The sequence below is a fragment of the Henckelia pumila genome, chromosome 2, assembly GCF_033568475.1.
Source record: "Henckelia pumila isolate YLH828 chromosome 2, ASM3356847v2, whole genome shotgun sequence".
Lineage (NCBI taxonomy): Eukaryota > Viridiplantae > Streptophyta > Magnoliopsida > Lamiales > Gesneriaceae > Henckelia > Henckelia pumila.
The window spans coordinates 109,602,664-109,624,167 of NC_133121.1; the positions used below are offsets into that span (position 1 = coordinate 109,602,664).

Sequence of the window (21,504 nt, forward strand, 5' to 3'; positions counted from 1 at the left end):
GCATGCATTTTCAAAATTAATTAAAATTCAATAAACTCAAGCAAAAAAATGGGTAAATTACAAAATTAAAAAAAAAGGTAATGAAATTAAGAACCTAAAAAGTTACTAAGCAAACTATATTTCTAAAATGTATATAAATTTAATTTATCACCATGAATTAATATATGGTAATATGAATATGCCCGTATAATATATATATATTCAAACCCTAGTCTTGTGCAGCAATGGAGCACTCATGAAGCCATGGCAGCTGGAACTCGATTCTTTGCAACCCGGCCGGTCCAAAGATCCCAAACCCATATTCAAGAACTCTTGCAGCTCAAACCCGCAGAACTTCTCCTCGTCTTCTTCGAGGCGCCGCAAGATTTCTTGGAAAAAACCCGGTTCGCAGGGCAGAACCAGGCCGCCGCTGGTCTGGAACCCGAACTCCTCCTCCGCCTCGTGTAGGAGGGCCCCGAAAACCGGCAGGTTCAGGAACCGGGTGGGTATCACGAACCTGCGACGCTCCTTTCCGACGTAGACGGCGACGGTGCCGGAGGGAGTCCGGCGGGGGTCGTCGAGGCTCTTGGTCTTCCAGCGGCGGACGACTTCCCTCAGCCGCACGATCTGGGAGATCATGTTGACTTTCTTGATGGCCGATGCCATCTTTGAAAGGATCCCTAGCTTTTACAGAGAAGCTTGGCACACAGATAATAATAATACAAATACAAAGCAGAGGGAATCAAGAAAGAGTGAAGGGGTACTTATACAGAGTTTGAGTTAGAGTTAGAGTGGGAGTAGAATTCGAGTCCTTTTGAGATTACCCATTAACATAACATGGCAGGACTCCATCTGTCTTCTATATATGTATTAAATTAAAAATTGAAATAATTATCAGCCTAAATAGATTCTTTTTTTTAAAAAAAGATAATATATAGAGATTAATTTACAGAAATCGTGAATGAAAAATATAAATATATGATCATATGATCTAAAGATAATTACAATTCTGGATTAGGCCATATAGGATATTTTTTAGATCAGTAGATAAATCTTGGAATTTATTTATAATCCAAAAAATACAAAAAAAATTTAATTCCGATAAATTTTTCTTTCTTTCTTTCTTTTTTCCTTTTCTTTTTTCTTTTCCTTTTAAGATAGACCAAACTAAATTTTGTCTATTTAATCCACACGACTATGTATATTGTATCATGCTATCTTATTATTTAAAAGGGAAAATTGCAAATTTGGTCCTATATATTTGTCACTTTGCGATTTTGGTCCTCTATTTTTTCACATTTCAGTTTTAGTCCGCTATCTTTATTTTTTTGACAATTTTAGTCCTTTTTCCGACGTGGCGCTGACGTGGCACCAATTCAGTGCTGATGTGGAGCTGACGTGTACAGTGCCACGTAAGCATTTTTTAATAAAGAGGACCGAAATTGCCAAAAATCAGAACATGCAGGACTAAAACTGTAATGTAAAAACATAGAGGACCAAAATCGCAAAGTGGCAAACATACCGGACTAAATTTGCAATTTTCCCTATTTAAAATTAAAACTAGATAGTCTGTCATTCATAATAAAAATATTAAAAAATCATTAACTTGAAACTAACAAAAGATTATCATTGTTAGATAAATGTGTTAATTGCACAGCGTGCAAAAATTCAGTAGTATATATTTTATTTATTATCTTACTATTTAATTAAGGTTGCACCAAGTAATTTCAATTGATAGGGCGAAGTTTTATTTAAAATTATAATAATTATACTTCGAACATATAACTTTATTGATATTTTTTTTCCTTCTATAATAACCCTTTTTTTTAACATTCAATTTCATATTTATCAATATTTTTAAATTCAACCGTATCTTTATCTATATTTTTTAAAAAATAGATAGTCTGTCAGTCATAATAAAAAATTTGAAAAAAAATCAGTAATTTAAAAATAGCAAAAATTATCATATTTAGATACATGATTCAGATTTATAAGTACGTACGTAAACACATGCAAATGACACTAGTATCATATTTCATTGTGAATTAAAATTCATCTACTTGAAGAGTAGTACTCATAGTATTTCTTAGAGTTATTCTTGTTATTTGAATTATAACTTATAACGTTTGATTTGTCCACTTAAATTGATTTGTCGAGCTTTTTTAATATGTTATTATATCAACATCATATTATGATGCCAGAAAATTCGTGACTGTACGTACAACTGCGGGCACATGCGAGGAACGAGGAGGCGAAATAAAAAATTAGTGCACATAACACAAAATTAAATTTTAAAATAATTATTGTACATTATTACTAAAATTAAATTCTAATAATAATTTTTATGCATTATGCCTGATATTACTTATACTGGTGGCATCCAATGTTAAAGATCGTTGTTGTGACTGTCCATATATAATATATAATTGGTAGCATAAAGAATAAAGAAGAGAGAAATGGGCAAGGGAAATAATTTCTCCATTGTAAATGAATTTTTCTTTGAAAAGTAAAAGTTTCCCAGTGTTCAAAAAGTTATCAGCATTCTTTGAAGTTCTTTCAATATCCGATTATTTCCGCAGCATTCAATGTTCTAATCATTGAGAATGAAAGTTATGTCTCCTAAAAAAAAATTTAAATTAAATAAATAAAGAATGAATGAATGAAAGTTACTAATATTTAAAAGAATTAAATTGTCATTTGAGCTGTATAAAAGCATTAATTGATGTTAGTCTAAATTATTTTACCTGCAAGATTTGAAACGATTCAAAGCATGACCAACTACTATAACCATTCCATAACTCGAATTTTAGACATTATATTTTGCAAATGACGTATAGCTCATCTGACACCAAGGTCCCAAGTATGGGATGAGGTTTCGAGTTCGAAACTTAATTGTAACAAAAATCCCCTCCTCCAACTCAAAAATACAAATAAACAAAAAAAAAAAGCATTCGTCTTCTAGTACACGTGGCTATTAAGTGTGACCAAGTCTGAAGAAGTTTTCAGTCCTGAAGGCATTCATCTTCTCTCCCTAAAAGCGATGCAAGGTTTTGCGTAAAATTTCTATTGATCCAGAGATTGTAGAAAATTTATCAGGAGATCTGGGTGTCTAGATAGATTTTTGGAAAATGTGTATCCTAAGGGCGATATGCATAGCTAGGAGAAAATGAATGAAATCTATTAAATTTCATTCTATGTTCTTCTTTTATACCGTTATTAATTAAAATGTAATAAGTTAAAAGATAAGGAGTAAGAAATCTTAGTTATGATCCGAGATGCTATCTTCCAGTCCTGATTAGCTTGACAAGACACTCATTGATATTCACACTGAATTTGTTTCTAGATTGGTTGGTAAACAATTTCAGTTGTTTGTGGTTATCTTTAGTTCAGCATCTGTGCTTTCTTTTTTCTGGATTAAATTCTGTTAAACATTCTTAATAGTAGGCAATAGCTAATGTTGCTAGTGAGTTCTGTATATAGTGTAAATCACTGAACTCTCATTTCTCATGGATCGTCTCTGATAGTCAATCAACAAATATACTTGTGCGGAAATAGGTTAGGAGATTTGACTGCATCAACTGGCTCTATTGGTATGTGAGTGTAAAAAAACAATAAATAACACAATAGATTGTTTCTGAATGTTCAGAGACTAAATTGCTCCTACGTCACCCCTTTATTTAGTTCTACCAAAAGGTACTGCTAAAATATTTTGAGTATTACAATCCATTGTAACACCCCACCTCAGCTAGGATTTACCCTACTGCCTATAACTGAGACTCTCAGACTCAATAAATCAGCTCTCTAACGATTTTACAAGAGTATTTTGATCATCTCACTCAACTGATTAGTTTATAAAGATTGTACAACTTAACACATAGCACAATATGATCTTATCTTATCTAATATTCTTGTTGTGTGTGCTGGTGTTCTTCGGCTCTTCGTATGATCTGCGATGTAAGTGTTGAACTCTTCTATCTGATGTGAACAACTAAATGTATTCAATTGTTCTTTGACAAGTTGTAATTGTTTTTGAGTTCTTGTAAGCCGAATGCTTATCTTTGCATCCAATGGTCTCTTATACATAATGGTAAGATAACGGTCATCTAGATTCAAATACATCTGTTGGTTTGTAGTTTTTTTTGTTTTTCAGTTCACTGTATGAGAGTACACTGTAATACAATTTCACAGTATTAGTGTAGCAGTGTACGAGAGACTTTTTCCAAGGGTTAATTGCTTTTGACTTGTTAAGAGAGAGCTTATACTGATTTGCTTTACTGCTTCTGTTCTGCTCTACTATGTTGATCTATTGTTCCCTTTAGTTTTGCTGCTACTGAATTACTTCTGTTATGTTGTGTTTTACTGAGCATCTTGACTACTAGTCAACTTCTTTTCTTGGACTTCTTCTTCTGTTTTACTGTTCTTCTGTATTTTTTTTTGCTTCTGCTTCTGTTTCGCAACATTGTTCTGCTTCCCAATAATTGATGTGCAAATTGTTTGAAAAACATTAAAACATAGATACTTGATTTCCTAACATGGTGAAATTCTAGCAACAATTGTCATACGTATTAGAACATCCATTATAATGCTCATTTAACACCCCTCCCATTGTGAGTGGGCATTACATCCCTCTCTCCTATTTTTTTATTTAATTTTTGTAAATGGCGCGTCTAGCACTGAACCAAATTTTCTTTTTAATTTTTTTAAACCCGCCCCACGCGGTCTGGACTAGATTTTCTTTTAAATTTTTTTTTTCATTTTTTTAAACGACTAGTGTTTGTATTTTTTATTATTATTTTTATTTAAATTTTTATTTAAATTTGAATTAATTTTAAAAAAATCCAAAAATTTTCTAACTAGTTTAACTATTCTTCTGTGGAACCCATAAATAATGAGTATTAATGCTAAAAATAATATGCATAAAAGAGATATATTAATATAATGAGTATATGGTAGTGAAACCTATGTTTTTTGATAGATGTGGGGTGTTATAATGCCCTTGCATTGTTGATGCTCTTAATATGAAGACTATTTTATGAACGGAGAAATTTTGGGTTGACTTTCCAGGTAATTTTCACTTTTTCACTAACTTCATGAAGACAATATAGAAAATCCTCGTTTGAAAGAAAATAACCAATCTATTCATTTATTGAGCTTTATTTAGACAAGTATTTATAAAATATTTGTATCAAAGTATTTTTTACAAAATTTTTATAAAATATTTTTAAAAAAGTTTCTTTAGGAATAATTATGGGTTTGAGTTTAAACAAATATTTTTAGAATTAAATAGTAATATGTTTGATTTTTTATTATTGTATTCGATTATAAAAATATTTCTAAAGTTTCAATATTTAATAAATCATCGATCGAAATTAGAAAAATGGCAATACCATGACTCTTTTGCCAGCAGCGACATTCCTGAATATTGAAAGAGCGTAGACAGCTAATGCCTAATTGTGATGCTAGTGGCAATGTTGCAGCTTCACCAGAAGGAATTGGCAGAACATGAGATTGGGGAACCGCTACAAACTTTTTAAATCATCGGTAGAGTTCAATTTATCTTAAGAATTTTACGCTAACCATAAATCAATATCTATGATTTGTTATATCAATAATATCCCATTATTTATGTTTATGTGTAGAGATATTGACCATTGAATACATGATTTGGGTAACAACCATAGTGTAGGATCTCATTAACCATATACACCCCCAATTCAAGAAACGCACAAACCTTGTATAAATGTGAAACAAAGAATGTGTCACGTACCAACAAACCTAATTAATTAAATTAAATGTGAGAAACAAAAATCCATAAACTACTGGATTACATTCACCTCATCAGCTTCCTTAAACTTAAATACAACAGCTACAAATTTCCCCCAACATTTATATCCAAGATATTTAGTGAGATCATACAGATATTGAGGATGCCCCATCGACGCCAAGTGAAGAAAAATATATGTGTTTAGGAAATAGGGCGATGGGGTTATTTGGGTCTTCTTTAAAGCCCAAAACCAAAAAATCAATCTGAAATTAGCCCAATCCAAGAATAAATCGGACGTACAAATGCAATGAGAGAAACTAAATCAGACAACTAAACAAGGAAATAACACTATAAAAATCATAAATAAATAAAAAGGAAATAACTGCAATAATTTTTTTATGTGCATGCATGATTGGAAGTTATTAAATTTTATGGAAATCAAAATAAAGACTAGTTGAATTTTTATTTATGAGAAATAAATGAAAACATATAGGCACCATGAACAGAAGAATTAATGAATATTATTTTAACTTTTATGTTGTGTTTTTAATGCATGTTATCTTTTTCCCTATTCGCATGTGTGTTTTTTAAAAATGTTGTAAAAGATTGAATTAAAAATGAATCAGAATTTGAAAAGAGCATGGTGTCACAAACCAGTACCTTCACGCGGATTCTGGAAGACTCTAAAGCATGATACATATTAGAGATTGTATAAATTTCAGAAGTCTCTACATTATTCATATTGTATAGAATCATGTAGAATGAAATATTTAGACATGTGTAGATGGTGGAAGCTTTTGGAGAGTTAATATTTACCGTCAGATCAAAGTGATCTTAGTCATTCATTGTAGAAATCACTAGTACAAAAGGGTAAAGCCCTCATTTGATAATCACCAACTTGAAAAGCTATACAAAGCATTCTCAAAGCTCTCTTGTGTTTTTAAAACTTGCACACACACTTGCGCTATAAATATTGCTTTGATATTATTCACAAGGGGCGAAATTAAGGATTAAAGTTCGCAAGTTATCTTAGAAGGTCTAAGCACGTGAAAATAGGATGAGATGATTCGAATTCCCGTAAAACATATAGGTTGCATTTCGGGATTCTTTACCTGGTCTATTTTTATTACTTTGTTTTCGCAAACTAGCATTTTTTATGCTCTTAAAGGTTACGTGTGATTCATGGTTGTGACTATTCTATGTCCCTATCTCATTCACATGCTTAGAATTTTCTATCGAGATATCTTTCATGAGCATGTTTATGAGGTGAGGATCCTTATTCATCGTCTTTGAAGTGGGAGTGACAAGGTTCTTTGCTTCGACATCTTTGGACATTTTTTAGCAACTTGAAAAAGAAAAAATGGTAGGTGCACACCAGATTAAACGACCAATTAATGGAATATATTTATTATTTCTTATTTTCCATCAATGTTTTTGTTTCTTAAATTTTTCTTGTACATTAATCGGAAAATTAAACTCTGAAAAATCACGATTGGGAAGTTTTATGCAAACTCATACACATATCCATGGATGTGGGACTTGGGGTTGGGGCACTTTATGAGGTTGATGCATTGGAAGACATGAATGCAATGAGGGGAGACTTGAAAATTATGACAACGGTGTCGCTCATGAAAATTTGACTTCTAGTTGATAATATCATTTTTGTCATCAACACACTCTTTCCCAACGTCATGGGGATGTTGTACAGCAGATTAAACAACCAATGATATATATATATATATATATTATATTGCTTCCTATCATGGTGTATTGTGTCGGCATCGTAGTTATTTTCCAGATGAAGACACATGTCAAAAAGCACAAAGCGACGGCAGCGAGGATACAAGAAGAGGCAGCGGTAGAGACAACGGTATTGGCAGCCCGGAGGAGCGAAAAAGAAGGTTGAAATAAGGGAGAATTAACTTAATTAGGTTGAAAAATTACATTTGTTGTAACCGTCAATTACATATTAACTCATTTTAAAGTTTTTGGTTTTTTTGGTGTATTTTTATTTCTTCTTCCATGAGAATTTTTTTTAAAAAAACTATCATATCACACTTTACTTAAATAATTTTCTAATTAAGCATTTTAACGACAAATTTCTATCCAGTTTCAAACTAAAAAAATATACATTTTTTCATTCAAATACCAATCATGAGAGGGAAGAAAAAAAATTACAAGGATAACGGATTTTACCATACTCAAATTAAAATTATTTAAATGAAGCATATATATATAATGACAAATGATTCTCTTTTGATTAATTAGAATAATCATTGTAATATTAAAATAAAACCACTAAAATTATAAGTAAATTTAATATTTAAATATATATTTTAAAATTTTAACCTCATATATATATATTTATGTGTGATTTATTATGCATTAGAAACATAATTAAGTGTATTAACTAATTGTAAATTAATGAAAAATATTGTATGCCTGAATTTTGATGTCTTGAAGGGCATGAATGTTATGTGGAGATACTTGACAGTTATGACTACAATGTCGCTTATGAAAATTTGGCTTCTAGTTAAAAACAAAAAAAAAATTCGTCGACGCGCTCTTCCTTCTCGTCATGGGTCGCTGCACACAAGATTAAAACCATATTTAATCTAGTTATTTATTATATCATTTAATTTAATTTAGGTTATGATTTTGAGTTTATTTTACATTTATAAATTTAGTTATTATCATTCTCTAAACTATTAAATAAATGTTACAGTACCGTAATTGAGTTTTATCTCAAATGACATAAATATTTTTATAATAAAATTTAAATTTTGAATATTAATTATATTAGAATGATATTTTTAAATAGTTAATGAAAATCTATGAATTGTAATATAATCACATACAATTACACATCGTGCATCGCACGGGTGAGATAATAATGATGATAATATTCGATCAAATTTTAAATTTTGAACTGAAAATTGATATATCATTCTATGTAGATTTATAGAAATTTTCACATTAATATGAACAAAAAAATAACTGGATTAAAAAGTAGTGATAATATAATATTTAAATTTATTTTATTTTAATAAAATAAATTTATTATATATGAAATACAATAAAAAAAACATTTATATTTGCACACGCAACTCCGTTACACGTGTACGTGTAAAACTAGTATATATTAGAAAAATACTAGATGTACACCTTGTACGCAGTGTTTGGTTCAATTGATAGGATTATTGAATGATTATTAAATGAATGATAAAAGAAATGATAAATAAAGATTGATAATTTGTGTTAAAAATAGTATTATGTTTGGTTTGATTTTTAGGAATAAGATTAAATAATGGTTTAAAATTTTTTGCCAAAAATACCATTTATATTTTATTAGATGGGTGAATTTTAAATTGGAGGGAAAGGATAATTATGGAATTTATGAGTAAGATAAAAACAAGGATAAATAATACTAGGGTAAGAGGAGAGTTTAGTTAACCTACTATAAAACAACTTTATTCTTTCTAGGTTAGATTAGCTTGTTTTAATATAAATCCTACCAAACAATGGATTAAATAAAAAATTACACACAAACCTACCTAATCATTTGTACCAAATACTGCGGTAGTGTATACCTTGGTTTACACCCTTACTTAAAATTTTCCTAATTTCCCTCATTAATTGCAAAATATCCATGATAAGAAATAAATATCTAGTTGATCAAGAAAAATTTTATAATTAATAAGGAATAGTGTAAACCAAGGTGTACACCGAGGTGTACATCTAGCATTACTCATATTATATGTGGCTTCGTTCCTGCCGGTCGAACGGAGATCAGATATCCTTAGATTTGATATCAGATTTTTCTCGGCCATAGAAACTCAAGGAAGATGTCAAGGATCGACTTTTTCCCCCTTTTTTTTTTTTTTTGGAGAAAAACCATTACACTTAGTGGTGGATTTTCGGTATACCGTAAAAAAAATATTGGTATGATAACGAAAAAAAATTGATATATCAAAAAAATATCTATATATCGAAAAAATTTCGGTACGATATCTCGAAAAATCGATATTTTTTGTTCGATATTCCAACCCTAATTACACCACGATAAAATTAATTCTTGAACTGCTTCGAGAGAATCAAACTATATAGATGCAAAATATTTGAAAAACCAACCAGCAAACATAAGTCCGTACCAAATCGACTTAACATGTCATTGGCCTATAACGAGTTGGAATTGGAATCTAGCTAAACTATTAATTCTCGCTTACTTTATTACGTACTGACTGACATAATCGCACAGACACGATATTTGTGTATATAATAATATACTTTATTTTTTCAATATTTAGTTAAATAAATTTAAAAGTTATTTATCTTATCTATAATATAATATTTAGTTGAGAAATATATATATAAAAATAGAATATGTACATAAAATCGAAATCAAATGTACATGATATATAAGGAAATATTTTTTGGAAAACTTTTGGTGTCCCCCTCTAAAGCATTCAAAAATTATATTTAGTGTAGATTTGGAGAGTTCAAATCAATAAAATATGTTCTTAATTTTTAGGAACGGATCCATATAAAGTGCTAAAATAATTTTTTTTTTATTGACCAGTAGAGTAAGAGATGTCTCAAGTTTTGTGCAATTTTTAATTTTAATTCAAAATTTATTTAATTTATTATTACTTCTTTAAAAACTTATGTTTTTTTTTTTGCCAAAAGTCCTAATTCATCAAAATATAGTAATTTCTCACTTTTATTTTTTCATTTCTTATTTTTTTAAAAAATAAAGATATGTTTAGCACGAGTATAAGATCTATAGAGTATTCACATGAAATCATAATTAACCGTGGTTTTTATTTTAAAAAATAAATATATAGAAAATTTTGAATATCGAATAATATTATTTTAAACTATGAAATGAAATAAAAAATTGTCCAATCCAACAAAATGTAATTCTAAATCGGTGAATATCTTTAAAAATCCACTTTCAAATTTAAACCCAAATCTCTTTCCAAATCCAATTTTGTAATCGTGGGAAAAATTTTAAATGTAGGAGATTTGTTCGTAGCTTCCAAGTAACAATGTCACTATATAATAGATTACCACATGCACGCAATTATCCACAACACGTTTGCTTTAAATATAATCATACATACAAATATAATGGTGGCGCCACCGGCGACAACCCTTCTTGGCCCCCCGGAGATCTACGTCCAGCCACCCTCCGCCGCCACTAGAATGATAATTTTAAATAGTTAATGAAAATCTACGAATTGTAATATAATCACATATAATTATATATCGTGCATCGCACGAGTGAGATAATAGTGATGATAATATTCGATTAAATTTTAAATTTTGAACTCAAAATTGATATATCATTTCTATGTAGATTTATAAAAATTTTCACATTAATATGAACAAAAAAATAACTGGATTAAAAAGTAATGATAACATTATGAAAGTGCCCGTGATCCTAATTAACGCCTACAGCCGAGTTGTCCAAGACTAAACTCAAGTAGAGCCGGCAAGAGTAGATGATCACACGAACATCAATTTAAAACAAATTCAAAACTATTAATACAGATACGAGGGACATCTCCCCAGACAAATATAAATATCACTAGTCTAATATATACATATATCTCAGAACACAACTCCACACTCGACTCATTAGGTGCCGCTAAACTACGCTCTCCCAAACGCGTCAAATCCCCTTGATAACCTGCTATGGAATTACGAAAAAAAACCACAACATAAAAAGAAAATATAGGTCGAATCTCAGTACGACGAATTAGTAAAATCCCGACAGAATAATCTTTCCCAATACTATCATTGTTCTTTAAAAGACTCCAACCTTTCTGAGCTTTGATCAGTGGAAACCAATGCTCTATTACAGGAACAACTTTATTTTGAAGAACGGCAGGCCATAAATGAGTTCTCACTTCGGCAATCAAAGAAGCTTTATACGCCAAAAAATCGTAGATCGTAATCTTCTAACAATAATGACAAGTTAACGATACACTATTCTAAAAACTAAAGCTCCTCGAATTTATTTTCCTGAAACAACAAAAAATATAAATTATTTGTTGGTAAAATTATACAAACTATAATTTTATTTATAAATCAATAAGACAATACCTTTGAAGATGTCTTCATAATTGTTTATAATAATTATTTCCTCATTCACGTGTAATAAAACCTTCCTAAAAGTAAAATTGAACATGGTTCATACATTTGAACCGTGTTTTTATTTTAAACCATGAACCCACTACCCACAATGATAGTGGGTTCATTTTTTTTATTTCAAAATTTGGACCTAAAATTTAAACCTTCCATTGAAGATGCTCTAAAGGGATATTTTCCTAAAATTGTCTTTTTGCGAAGAAACTAAAGTTGTGGAAATTTTGAGGAAGAAGTTAAAAAGACTAGATGATCAGATCAATATAACACACCCAAACAATGACTTATGATTTAGTCGACGTCGAAACTTAATTATAACTAGCAGCATGGGCACATGCATTGCGTGTGTAACGAACAAACATTTTGTTTTTTTTTTCAAAAGTGGAAGATGTGGGAGGTGAAAAAGTTGCAATGACATAAAAATTAGCATAGTTGATTTTGAGATAGTCAAAATTTAATAGAAATTTTGATGAGAGAAAGTAGTTGAAAAAAATATGGGTATAAAGGGTATTTTTGAGCATTTAAAAAATAGACCAAGACATCAACAAACAATTTTTCTAAGGTGCTCAAACTTAATTAATAGTAAAAGATAAACTTAGTCACAATTTGACCAATACGTTCAACCCATTAGTTCTCGATTTTAGTTTATGCTTTGCAAACTAATATTTTCATTTTTATCATATTTCGACTAAAGAAGATATATTAAAGTACTGACTAAAGATGACTTTTAATAAAAACATAAAGGCAGGATCGGTCTCTACTAAATATTTGTACTTCTTCAAAAGCATGTAGCCTACATATTCTTCTTCTTCTTCTTCTTCTTCTTCTTTCAATCACTATTATATATGCCACATTTTTTATTTGTTTAAATATATAATCATATCTCATATTTAATAATATACCTCTATTAACTAGATATTCAAAATTATACAATCATTTTTCATGTACATTAAATAAATATAAAATAAGAATTGTCTATTTAATTTACTTTCCCGATTATTAATTTTAATCTATGTGAAAGAAAGAAATACGATTATATAATCGAGACAAAGAATATATATTAACAGTTTAACATTTCTTTCAACCACTCTCAACTAACATTAAAACATTACTTCCGTTGCGCAAATGCATTTTATATTAAATAAATATTTTTTATTTACCTGTTTTAAATGACTATTATCTCAACGAAAAATTTTAAATTATTAACTAGAACCCAAAAATTAAGATGTGCCTAATTCACAAGCAAGAGTATTTAAAAAGGAGGGGGATATTGAAAAATTAAATAATCAATTAAATTATGACTATGATTAAGGTAGTATTTGTAGCCATTTTTATTGCATTTTAAAATGCCCACTGGACTTCTCCAAATCCATGGTGGACTTTTCCAAGTCCATGCGCACGATAATCTTCCCAACACTATCCTTTTTCTTTAAGCAGTCAAAAGCTTGTTGAGCTTCACTCGCCGGAAAACGATGATGGACTTTCTCAAGAACGGCAGGCCACAAATCGGCTCTCAGTCCGGCGATAACAGATGCTTTGTAGTCGAAATCTTTATGTCGCAGATTGGTAACTGGGAAAAAAATAATTTAATCACAAATACAGTAAAAAAATCTAGGCCAACAAAACACACCAGTAAAAAAAAATTTAATCACTTTTACCTTTAACTGCAATGTGCATATGACGTAGTGCAAGGAGATCTATAGTCCCTATATCATTGTCTCCACCCAAATACACAATTACAACATTGCCCCCGATCTTGCACCACGTGATGTTTCTCTCAAGCTCGGAAAATCCATAATCAAGAACAATATCAAAGCCTAAAAAGAATATTAGAAACCTAGTGAAAAAGAAAAAAAAAAGAACTTGCTCTTGAAAACACATTGGGCACCTCCAATTTCAACATGAAAGCATACGCATGCTATGAAGTGAAATTAACAAGCTACTCAACTAAGAAAATGGCAGCATGATTACCACTGTATAGAATTCTGCATTTGGTTGGTTAAAACTCCATTTGTATCTCCAACATGGAACTTAATTAAGTTATGAATCTGTTATGACAAGGTGATAAAGATGCTATTAGGCATCATTCTTTCTTAGTTAGAATCTCTTATGATAAGGTGATAAAGAATAGACATCATCCATTCTTACGCCAACAAAAATACCAATGGAGACCTTCTATTTTCATTCAAAAAACACGAGATCCAATGATTTGTTCAATCAATCAAAGCAGCAGCTATGGCATTCACATCATGGTGCTGAACAAACTGAGTTAGGAGAGAAACCAGTTTAAAAAAAATTTCGTGCCAAGCATCAAATCTTTCAACAAAGATTAGAAAGCTACGTGCAACATTACCTAGAGAACCAATTTCCTTCAAGGCCTCCGATGCAAAGTTTCTCGATGTGCAATCCACACAAAAGTCAGCACCATAATCATCAATTATTAACTTGTCTCTATTTCCTAAAAAAACCATCAATAAGAACGAGCTAAAGACGTTATAAATTGTCAGGACAACACACCAAATGGTCCATATAGTTTGGGTCCATTCAGTCAGTCAATATATTCTTGTGCCGATTCATGCTCTAAGATCTTTAGCGTTGGTCCGAAATAGTCCTCTATGTTAACTTGACCGTCAACAATTATCTTTTCGAACACATGCATTAATTTCACGTGCTTTACGCTGCTTCAAAATTAAAATCGTAGGAATCCTTGTTTAATTTCATTGTTCGACTTTGCCCTAATATCTCCATAATTGAATGGAGGCGACTGGCGATACTACACAAAATTGGTGCTTGGGCATCAGATCGAATGTAGTCGCTTTCCTTCTCTGATCGTTTATTTTTCAGCCTCTCTCAAATCGAACAACCCAAATTTTCCGCTAAATGCAGCAGTCAGTAGCAAGGATAAATCAGCTTTGTTCGATTTGAGAGAGGAAGACCCATACATATACAATAAGATAAGACATTTATGTTCGATTGGGAAGGATTTCTGACACCCAAGAACCAATTTTTGCACAATGCTGCATGCCACCTCATTCGATTTATAGAGGAATAAGCGCAAAATAAAATGATATAAGTAAAAATAAAGATTCCTTTCAGGAAAAAATAACACGTGAGATTCATGTGTCGAACTATTAGTTGCTAACGGACGAGTAAACATCGAGGACTACTTTGAGTCAATTTAAAAAACTTTAAGAACCAAACCCGCAAATCCAATATATTGAGGGCTGAAACTACCCAAACTATAGTCACCATTTAATATATTATCCCTAAATTGTCCACAAATCAATATGCGCCTAAGATTCTAATAGAGTAAACAATGTCACCTGTGCAGACAATAACTTTTAAGCCCATGTACTTTGCATATTGTATTGCCAATGGGCCGATCCCGTTAAAGCCTTCATGGATCTAAATATAATAGAACTCTAAATAAGTTAAGACTTTGATAATTACAACAAAAGATGAGCAAAATATAGGGAAAAAAACTCATATTCAAATAAAAACTGCAAAACAATTATTGAGCACACTACTACAATGATTAAAACCAAAACAAATCATAAACACGAGGTAGTTCTCAACTTACAACGAAACTTAGGTATAAACAAGTGCAAAACGAAAATATGGATCCAAACCACTTTCACTTTTTAAAATACAAGTCCTTTTAGACCGTGGTTTGGTGGCTTTTAGTCTTGGTTCTTACCAGTATTATTTTATCTTTAAGCATGTCGGGTGTCTGCATTTTAAATAAAGCTGACCATATGCAGCATGATGCATAAGGTAAGCCTGCAGCATCATCTAAATCAATATCATCAGGTAATGGAAGAAGAAAGTCTGCTGGTACAGCAACTTGTTCAGCATACCCTCCTCCCTCAAGAATGGCGCAAACCTGAAATTCACAATTTATATCATGCATTGCAAAATTGTAAAGCTATGGTTAAAAAAAAATAATGTTTTAACAGTCATCATAAGAGTTAAAAGGAAGGCAGGGGAAAACATAATTTATCATCATTCTATAACACATCTCTTTGGGGGAAGACGGTGATTACCCTTTCTCCAACTTTCCAACAACTGGCATTTCTTCCAACGGCTTCAATTATTCCCGAGCATTCAAAGCCTGGGTGGAAAAACCCGACACTTGTAGCCACATCAACAATGTCATCTCTATTGACACCAACGGCCCACACCTTGATCAATACTTCATTGTCCTTAAACACAGGTATCGTAACTTTTGGCTCCTCTGAACTACTTGAAAACCAGCTTTTGACAGCATCGATCACATTCATTGTCGATTTCTAGCAAAGGCCAAGTAGCACCAAAGCAAAAATAGTATCTTGAGGGCCACACCAGTTATCTTGGCCAAGGCAACTCAGGGCGGCTGACTGTAGAATATGCGAGAAGAGAGAGGAAGTGGGAGCATGGCAGTGCAAGTCCTGGGATTAATGGAAACCAGGTCTAGACCATTTATTCCCCAAACACAAATTTAGGATACACAAAAGTAACTCTAAAATATAAAAATTTTCTAAGGTCAAACTCCATGAAAATCTACCGGAGTACAACATTGAACTGCTCTTTAGGATTTGAGGAACAAAATAATACAGAATCGAGAAACGATATCGATAATTTTAAATGTAACTTTTCATTGGTTACGTGAAAATCCACAAACATGCACGGGCGGATCTATTAAGGGGCAAGGAAGGGCAGATCCTCTTTGAGTTTTGATATCATAGAACTGGTATGTTTTAAGAATTCTATGGATATAAAATTAAGTCAATGATTTAGAAGTCAAAGTCTAACACTCTAGGTCATTTAAGAATTATCTTCGTAATCCAATGAGAGATAAATATATCTAAATCATAATTCAATTATGTGTATTGAAAATAAATATTTCTTAATTTGTATGTATCTCGATTTTATAGGTCACAATTTTTTCTCAAATATAAAGGCTTATATAATATATTTAGTAATCTTGTTTTGCTCTTTTACTAATATATATACTTCTATTAAATAAGTTTTTGAAAAAATGTAACCATTTTTGAATGAATGGATTGTGCGATAAAATATGAATTTTGTGTGTAAATTTATTTTTCCTTAATTTGTGAGTTTGAAAAAACAAATCTTTATAATTGAAACATATGAAGTATTTTTTATAGTTGATTCTTTGCCCTCCCTCCACAAAATTCTTGGATCCGCCCTGCAAACATGCCAAAGGAGTACAACGGGTTTATATGCATATCTAATACCTGTTCTTCTAAATTTTAGAATTATCCATAATCATAGATGGGCAAGTTATTTTTACAATTGAATGAAGTGAAAGAAACCTAATGTTTGAGGATTACAATTTCGAAATTTGTTCACTGGCCACACTACACCTTTAATTGAACAAAATATCCATATAACCCATATCCCTCTTTCCTTCTCCTCTCAAAAGATGGTCCTTTTAACCTCTTGGAAACAAAAAGACCCCTTCTTATGGATTAAAGAGAAAAAAAAAACTAAACGCTGAAAATTAAATAGAATTACCTGTGAAAAATACCGGACTATGGGTAGAAGTCAGTTCGGTCAATTCAGATCGCGGACGGACCAATGATGTGGGAAATCTTCGTGAGTCGGTTGAATGGGGAGGGATTTGCATTTAAAAGGCGGAACTCTGGTCTGGGCTTCCAGAAGAGGCCGATTCATGTTCAAAAGTATTTACTTTTTATAGAAAAAATAAAAATTAGGAAAAGATGTAATTTTGGTTTGATAATTTTGTCACGATTTTGCTTTTCTGTATTTTCATATCTTAATTTTATTCTGTTTGGAATTTTTGATAATTTTAATCTTTTTTGTCAAGATGAAGAAAATTAATATAAATATATATATATATATATATATATATATATAGGCTGTGTTTGGTATATGGGATTAGCCAAGGATTGAAAAATTATCCCATGTTTGTCTCGTTTTTTAGGCTTTAGCGCATAACAACCGGCCCGTGATAAAGCGACTGTAGACTTGGGAAATTGAGGGAAAAGAATCTCGAGTTGCAGAAGGTATTGTGAATCACGAAGTGCACAGTTCCAAAGATTATGGGCCACTTTTACGCTTGTGCCCTTTAATAATATTTGTTTAATTAACACATGGGGGCATTTTGGTCATTACAATAAAAATTTAAAAGTTATCCCATCATTTTAATATAATACCAAACACCATATAAATTTATCATCATTAAAACTTATCATTCACTTTATCCTAACTAATAGATATAACTTATTAATCTCATCACACATACCAAGCGCACCCTATAGGAGATTAAAACTAAAGTTTAACAATATAGAGGATAGAAATAGCAAAGTGACAAATATACTAGACATATCAGCAATTTTTCATATAATTTAACACAAATTCTTAAAACAGATCAATTTTGTGATAAATCATGCTTTCTGACCCAATTTATGAAAAAATATTACTTTTTATACTAAAACTATTAGTTTTCTCTCTAAATATAGATTGGATATAGAGATATCAAAAATTATTATTATTATTATTATTAACAAAACAAACAAAAAAATTAAAATGACAATATTGTTTTTTTAGGTAAAATGACTAAATAATTATTGCTATGAATCGCTATTTATCTTTTATATAGTCGTGAATTGTTCAGCGGTGGTTGAGTTTTTTAATCATTGGAATTATTCAATGGGGAGCTGAGTACGTTAAAGCAATTTAATTATAAATTGTTAAGGAAGTTCGTTTTAGCAAGTTCGTTTTTTGGTTCGTTAAGCATGCTCGTTTTTGGCTTGTCACATATACAACGGAGTTTGAGTTTAAGTTTTATTCGATTAAAATTTCTCCATAAAATTGACTATAAATTGATTTAGAATCTTATCATAACCTAATCAAATTTCGAAAAACTCATCAATTTCATTTGTCAAAGTTTTCAATCTTTATAAAATTACTACACCATATTTAAATCCTCAAATCATAATATATTTCGAAATCTCTGAATTTATCACAATTCACAAAATTCCAGTTACAAATTTCAGCCTCGAACCTTTGACTCTTTTCCAAGTCGTACAAGTTCAAGGTGCAGTCATGTCTATTTATAGTATACAATTGTATTATCATTCCAAAAATTTCATCACACGATCAAATAAATAAATAAATAAACTAAAAATACAAGCTTTGATTCTTTTTATATCATTCAATTATAATTTAAAACTTTTAATTAAAAATACTAAACTCAAGTTTCGAACAATTATTCTTGAAAAATCAGCATTGCCATGCTTGATTCACAAGTATATAAAAAATTAAATGTGGCTTAATTATTATAATATATATTAAATTTATATTTCAAATCTTTTAATTTTTTTTTCCAAAAAAATAAACCACTTTAGTTTTCAGGTTTATTTAAATAATGTAATAAATTTTAAAAATTTTAACAAATATAACAAATTATAAAAAGTACAATAAAGAGGGGTTTGATACCCCGCTCCATTGAAGAGTTGGGGCTTGAGTCGGGGTTTAAAACTCCAACTCTTCATTTTGTGTGTGTGTGTGTGTATATACACATATATATATATATAATTTTGATCACTTGCACCAAATCTGTGAACGACCACTAAATCTAGTAATAGGTTTTAGTGGTGCAAAAAAATGAAATAAAAAATCAGTATCATTTATGTATATATATTTCAGTTTTACCATTATTATTTTTTGGTTTTATATTTGCATCTTTAGTTGTTCTACATTGATGATACCCCGAAAAAGCATGGCTATCATGATCTTGGGATGTCGGGATCATAAGAAGCAGGAGCATCAAAGTGGTTCTCCGAGAAAAGACTTGATAGAGTTGGGCTGGTAAATCGGGGATAAGTGTATAGACCATCTCTAGCGTAGGTTGGGGAGACTAAGTCTTCTTGACATGGTCAGCACCTATTTTTCAGGGGCACGACCCCCAAGTTGTCGTAACCCCGGTCATTTTGGTTGGGTTATGGTCATGTGCGAGAGGTAGACGTGGACAACCCCTGCACCCACGACCCAGATCGTCACTATCCTAAAGTTGCGGAATGACACTCTCTGTAGTAGCCCGAATCTCGAATTAACGACTAATGAGTAATGTGACGCCCGGGGATGAAGAAGCAGAGAGTGATCGCTGGTGCCAAGAGGTTGCACGGACAATGAGCGGCTTCCGATAGGCTTCTAGGCGGAGGGAGACATGAATGAACCGATCCTGCCGGAATGAGAGGGATTCTGAGACTGTGTAGGTATGGGACTACATAGTTGAGGAGAGCTTAAAAGATTTTGTAACACCCGAAAATTTTAATACGTGAATTCGCATGCATAATTAGGGAAATTAATTATTTAAAAAAATTATATTTGGGTTAAATGACATTTATGTGAATTATATGCATGATTAAAATTTATTTTTAGCATTTAACCCATAATTATTGTATTTTTAGATTTTTAAGAATTTTATTGAGTGGATTGCGTAGACGGGACCGTGGACGGACGAGATGCCAAAATATTTAGCCAAAAATATTTTATGAGTTTTTGAGCCTTAAAATATTATTTTAAGGTATTGTGTCAAGAAAATTTTAGTATTTAATTATATATTAATTTAAGAATTGATTTTTGGCCAAAATAAGTCATTTTAAGGACTTTTATTAATATTTAAAAATTCCCTAATTTGATATTTCGGGATTTAATATTTTTCCATCAGATTATTATTATTTATTTAGGGTTTTAAATATTTAATTAGACATGATTTTATTCCTAAATTATATCCTATTTTTTTATTCTATTTAATTTATTTAAAACCTAAAACCTACCCTACCAATGGAAACCCATCAGCCGACTTCACCCATCCCCTTCACTCCCATTCTCTCGTTCCAGTAGGTTTCAAGCCCCCATAGCCGATCCAACCAAGCTCCACCTTTGAAGGTTTTTGGTCCGTTCGTCGTCCCGGAGTCCCGTAAACGCATCAATCGTTGTCCAATAATTATCAAAGACATGTCTATTCTTTCGTTTGAACACCATATAAGCTACTATTCACGCATGATGGTTTTATTCCAGATTTTTTTTTATCATGAACTTTTCGATTTATGCATGTAGGTAAGGTTTTGATGCATGTTTAAATCTTTTTTTTTACACCGTATAAGCTGTATAGTATTTGTTACGTTTGAAACCATCAACATTGAAGTTATTTTCGAAATTGGTGCATAAAGTCTTCCACAACACGGGCAGACCATATTTTTTTGCATGAATTTTCTTTGTTGCTCACGGCTCTTGCATGCCATGTTATTTCCCTCACGTTTCTTTCTGAATGGAAGGCTCCGGGTCTGCTGCTCATGAGTAGGGGTCGTGCTAGGGTCCCTAGGAGTCTAGTGTTCAAGGTGGCTTGGTTGTTAAGGGCTGGGAAATCCATGAACGATCGGTTTTGTGTTGGTTGCAAAGCAGATTACGGTGGTTTTCGGGATTCCGAAAATGGTTCGCTAGGGCTGTATATGTATCGGGTTAAAGCAAGGGATGGCTCGTTGGAACCGTATTGACGTTGGCTAGGTTGAGGCTATGGAGCTCTGGTCGGTGGGTGGCCGGAGCTGGCCGGCAGCAGGCCATTATGGCCTGCTGCTACA

General features: G+C 31.4%; 2 protein-coding genes across 2 annotated transcripts; both read right to left on the reverse strand.

Annotated features, from left to right (window-relative positions):
• Positions 1-201: 201 nt before the first annotated feature.
• Positions 202-645, reverse strand: LOC140878142 (protein SMALL AUXIN UP-REGULATED RNA 12-like). The gene has a single exon (XM_073281753.1). The coding sequence runs from the start codon at positions 643-645 to the stop codon at positions 202-204; it is 444 nt and encodes a 147-aa protein (XP_073137854.1).
• A 12,418-nt stretch (positions 646-13,063) lies between these two features.
• Positions 13,064-17,546, reverse strand: LOC140882898 (uncharacterized). Its single transcript, XM_073289145.1, has 7 exons — positions 17,411-17,546; positions 15,937-16,320; positions 15,591-15,776; positions 15,217-15,298; positions 14,247-14,351; positions 13,552-13,710; positions 13,064-13,463 (listed from the first exon to the last, which is right to left on the reverse strand). Exons 2-7 carry the CDS (start codon positions 16,171-16,173, stop codon positions 13,225-13,227), a joined length of 1,008 nt encoding a protein of 335 aa, XP_073145246.1. The 5' UTR covers positions 16,174-16,320; positions 17,411-17,546; the 3' UTR covers positions 13,064-13,224.
• Between the last annotated feature and the right edge of the window lie 3,958 nt (positions 17,547-21,504).

Excerpts from the sequence above, each read along its gene's own strand:
- LOC140878142 (XM_073281753.1), bottom strand. The coding sequence starts at position 645 with ATGGCATCGGCCATCAAGAAAGTCAACATGATCTCCCAGATCGTGCGG.
- LOC140882898 (XM_073289145.1), bottom strand. The coding sequence starts at position 16,173 with ATGAATGTGATCGATGCTGTCAAAAGCTGGTTTTCAAGTAGTTCAGAG. Across the intron at positions 15,299-15,590 it reads TTAAAGATAAAATAATACTG|ATCCATGAAGGCTTTAACGG; the intron begins GTAAGAACCAAG and ends TATTATATTTAG. Across the intron at positions 13,464-13,551 it reads TATGCACATTGCAGTTAAAG|TTACCAATCTGCGACATAAA; the intron begins GTAAAAGTGATT and ends TTTTTTTCCCAG.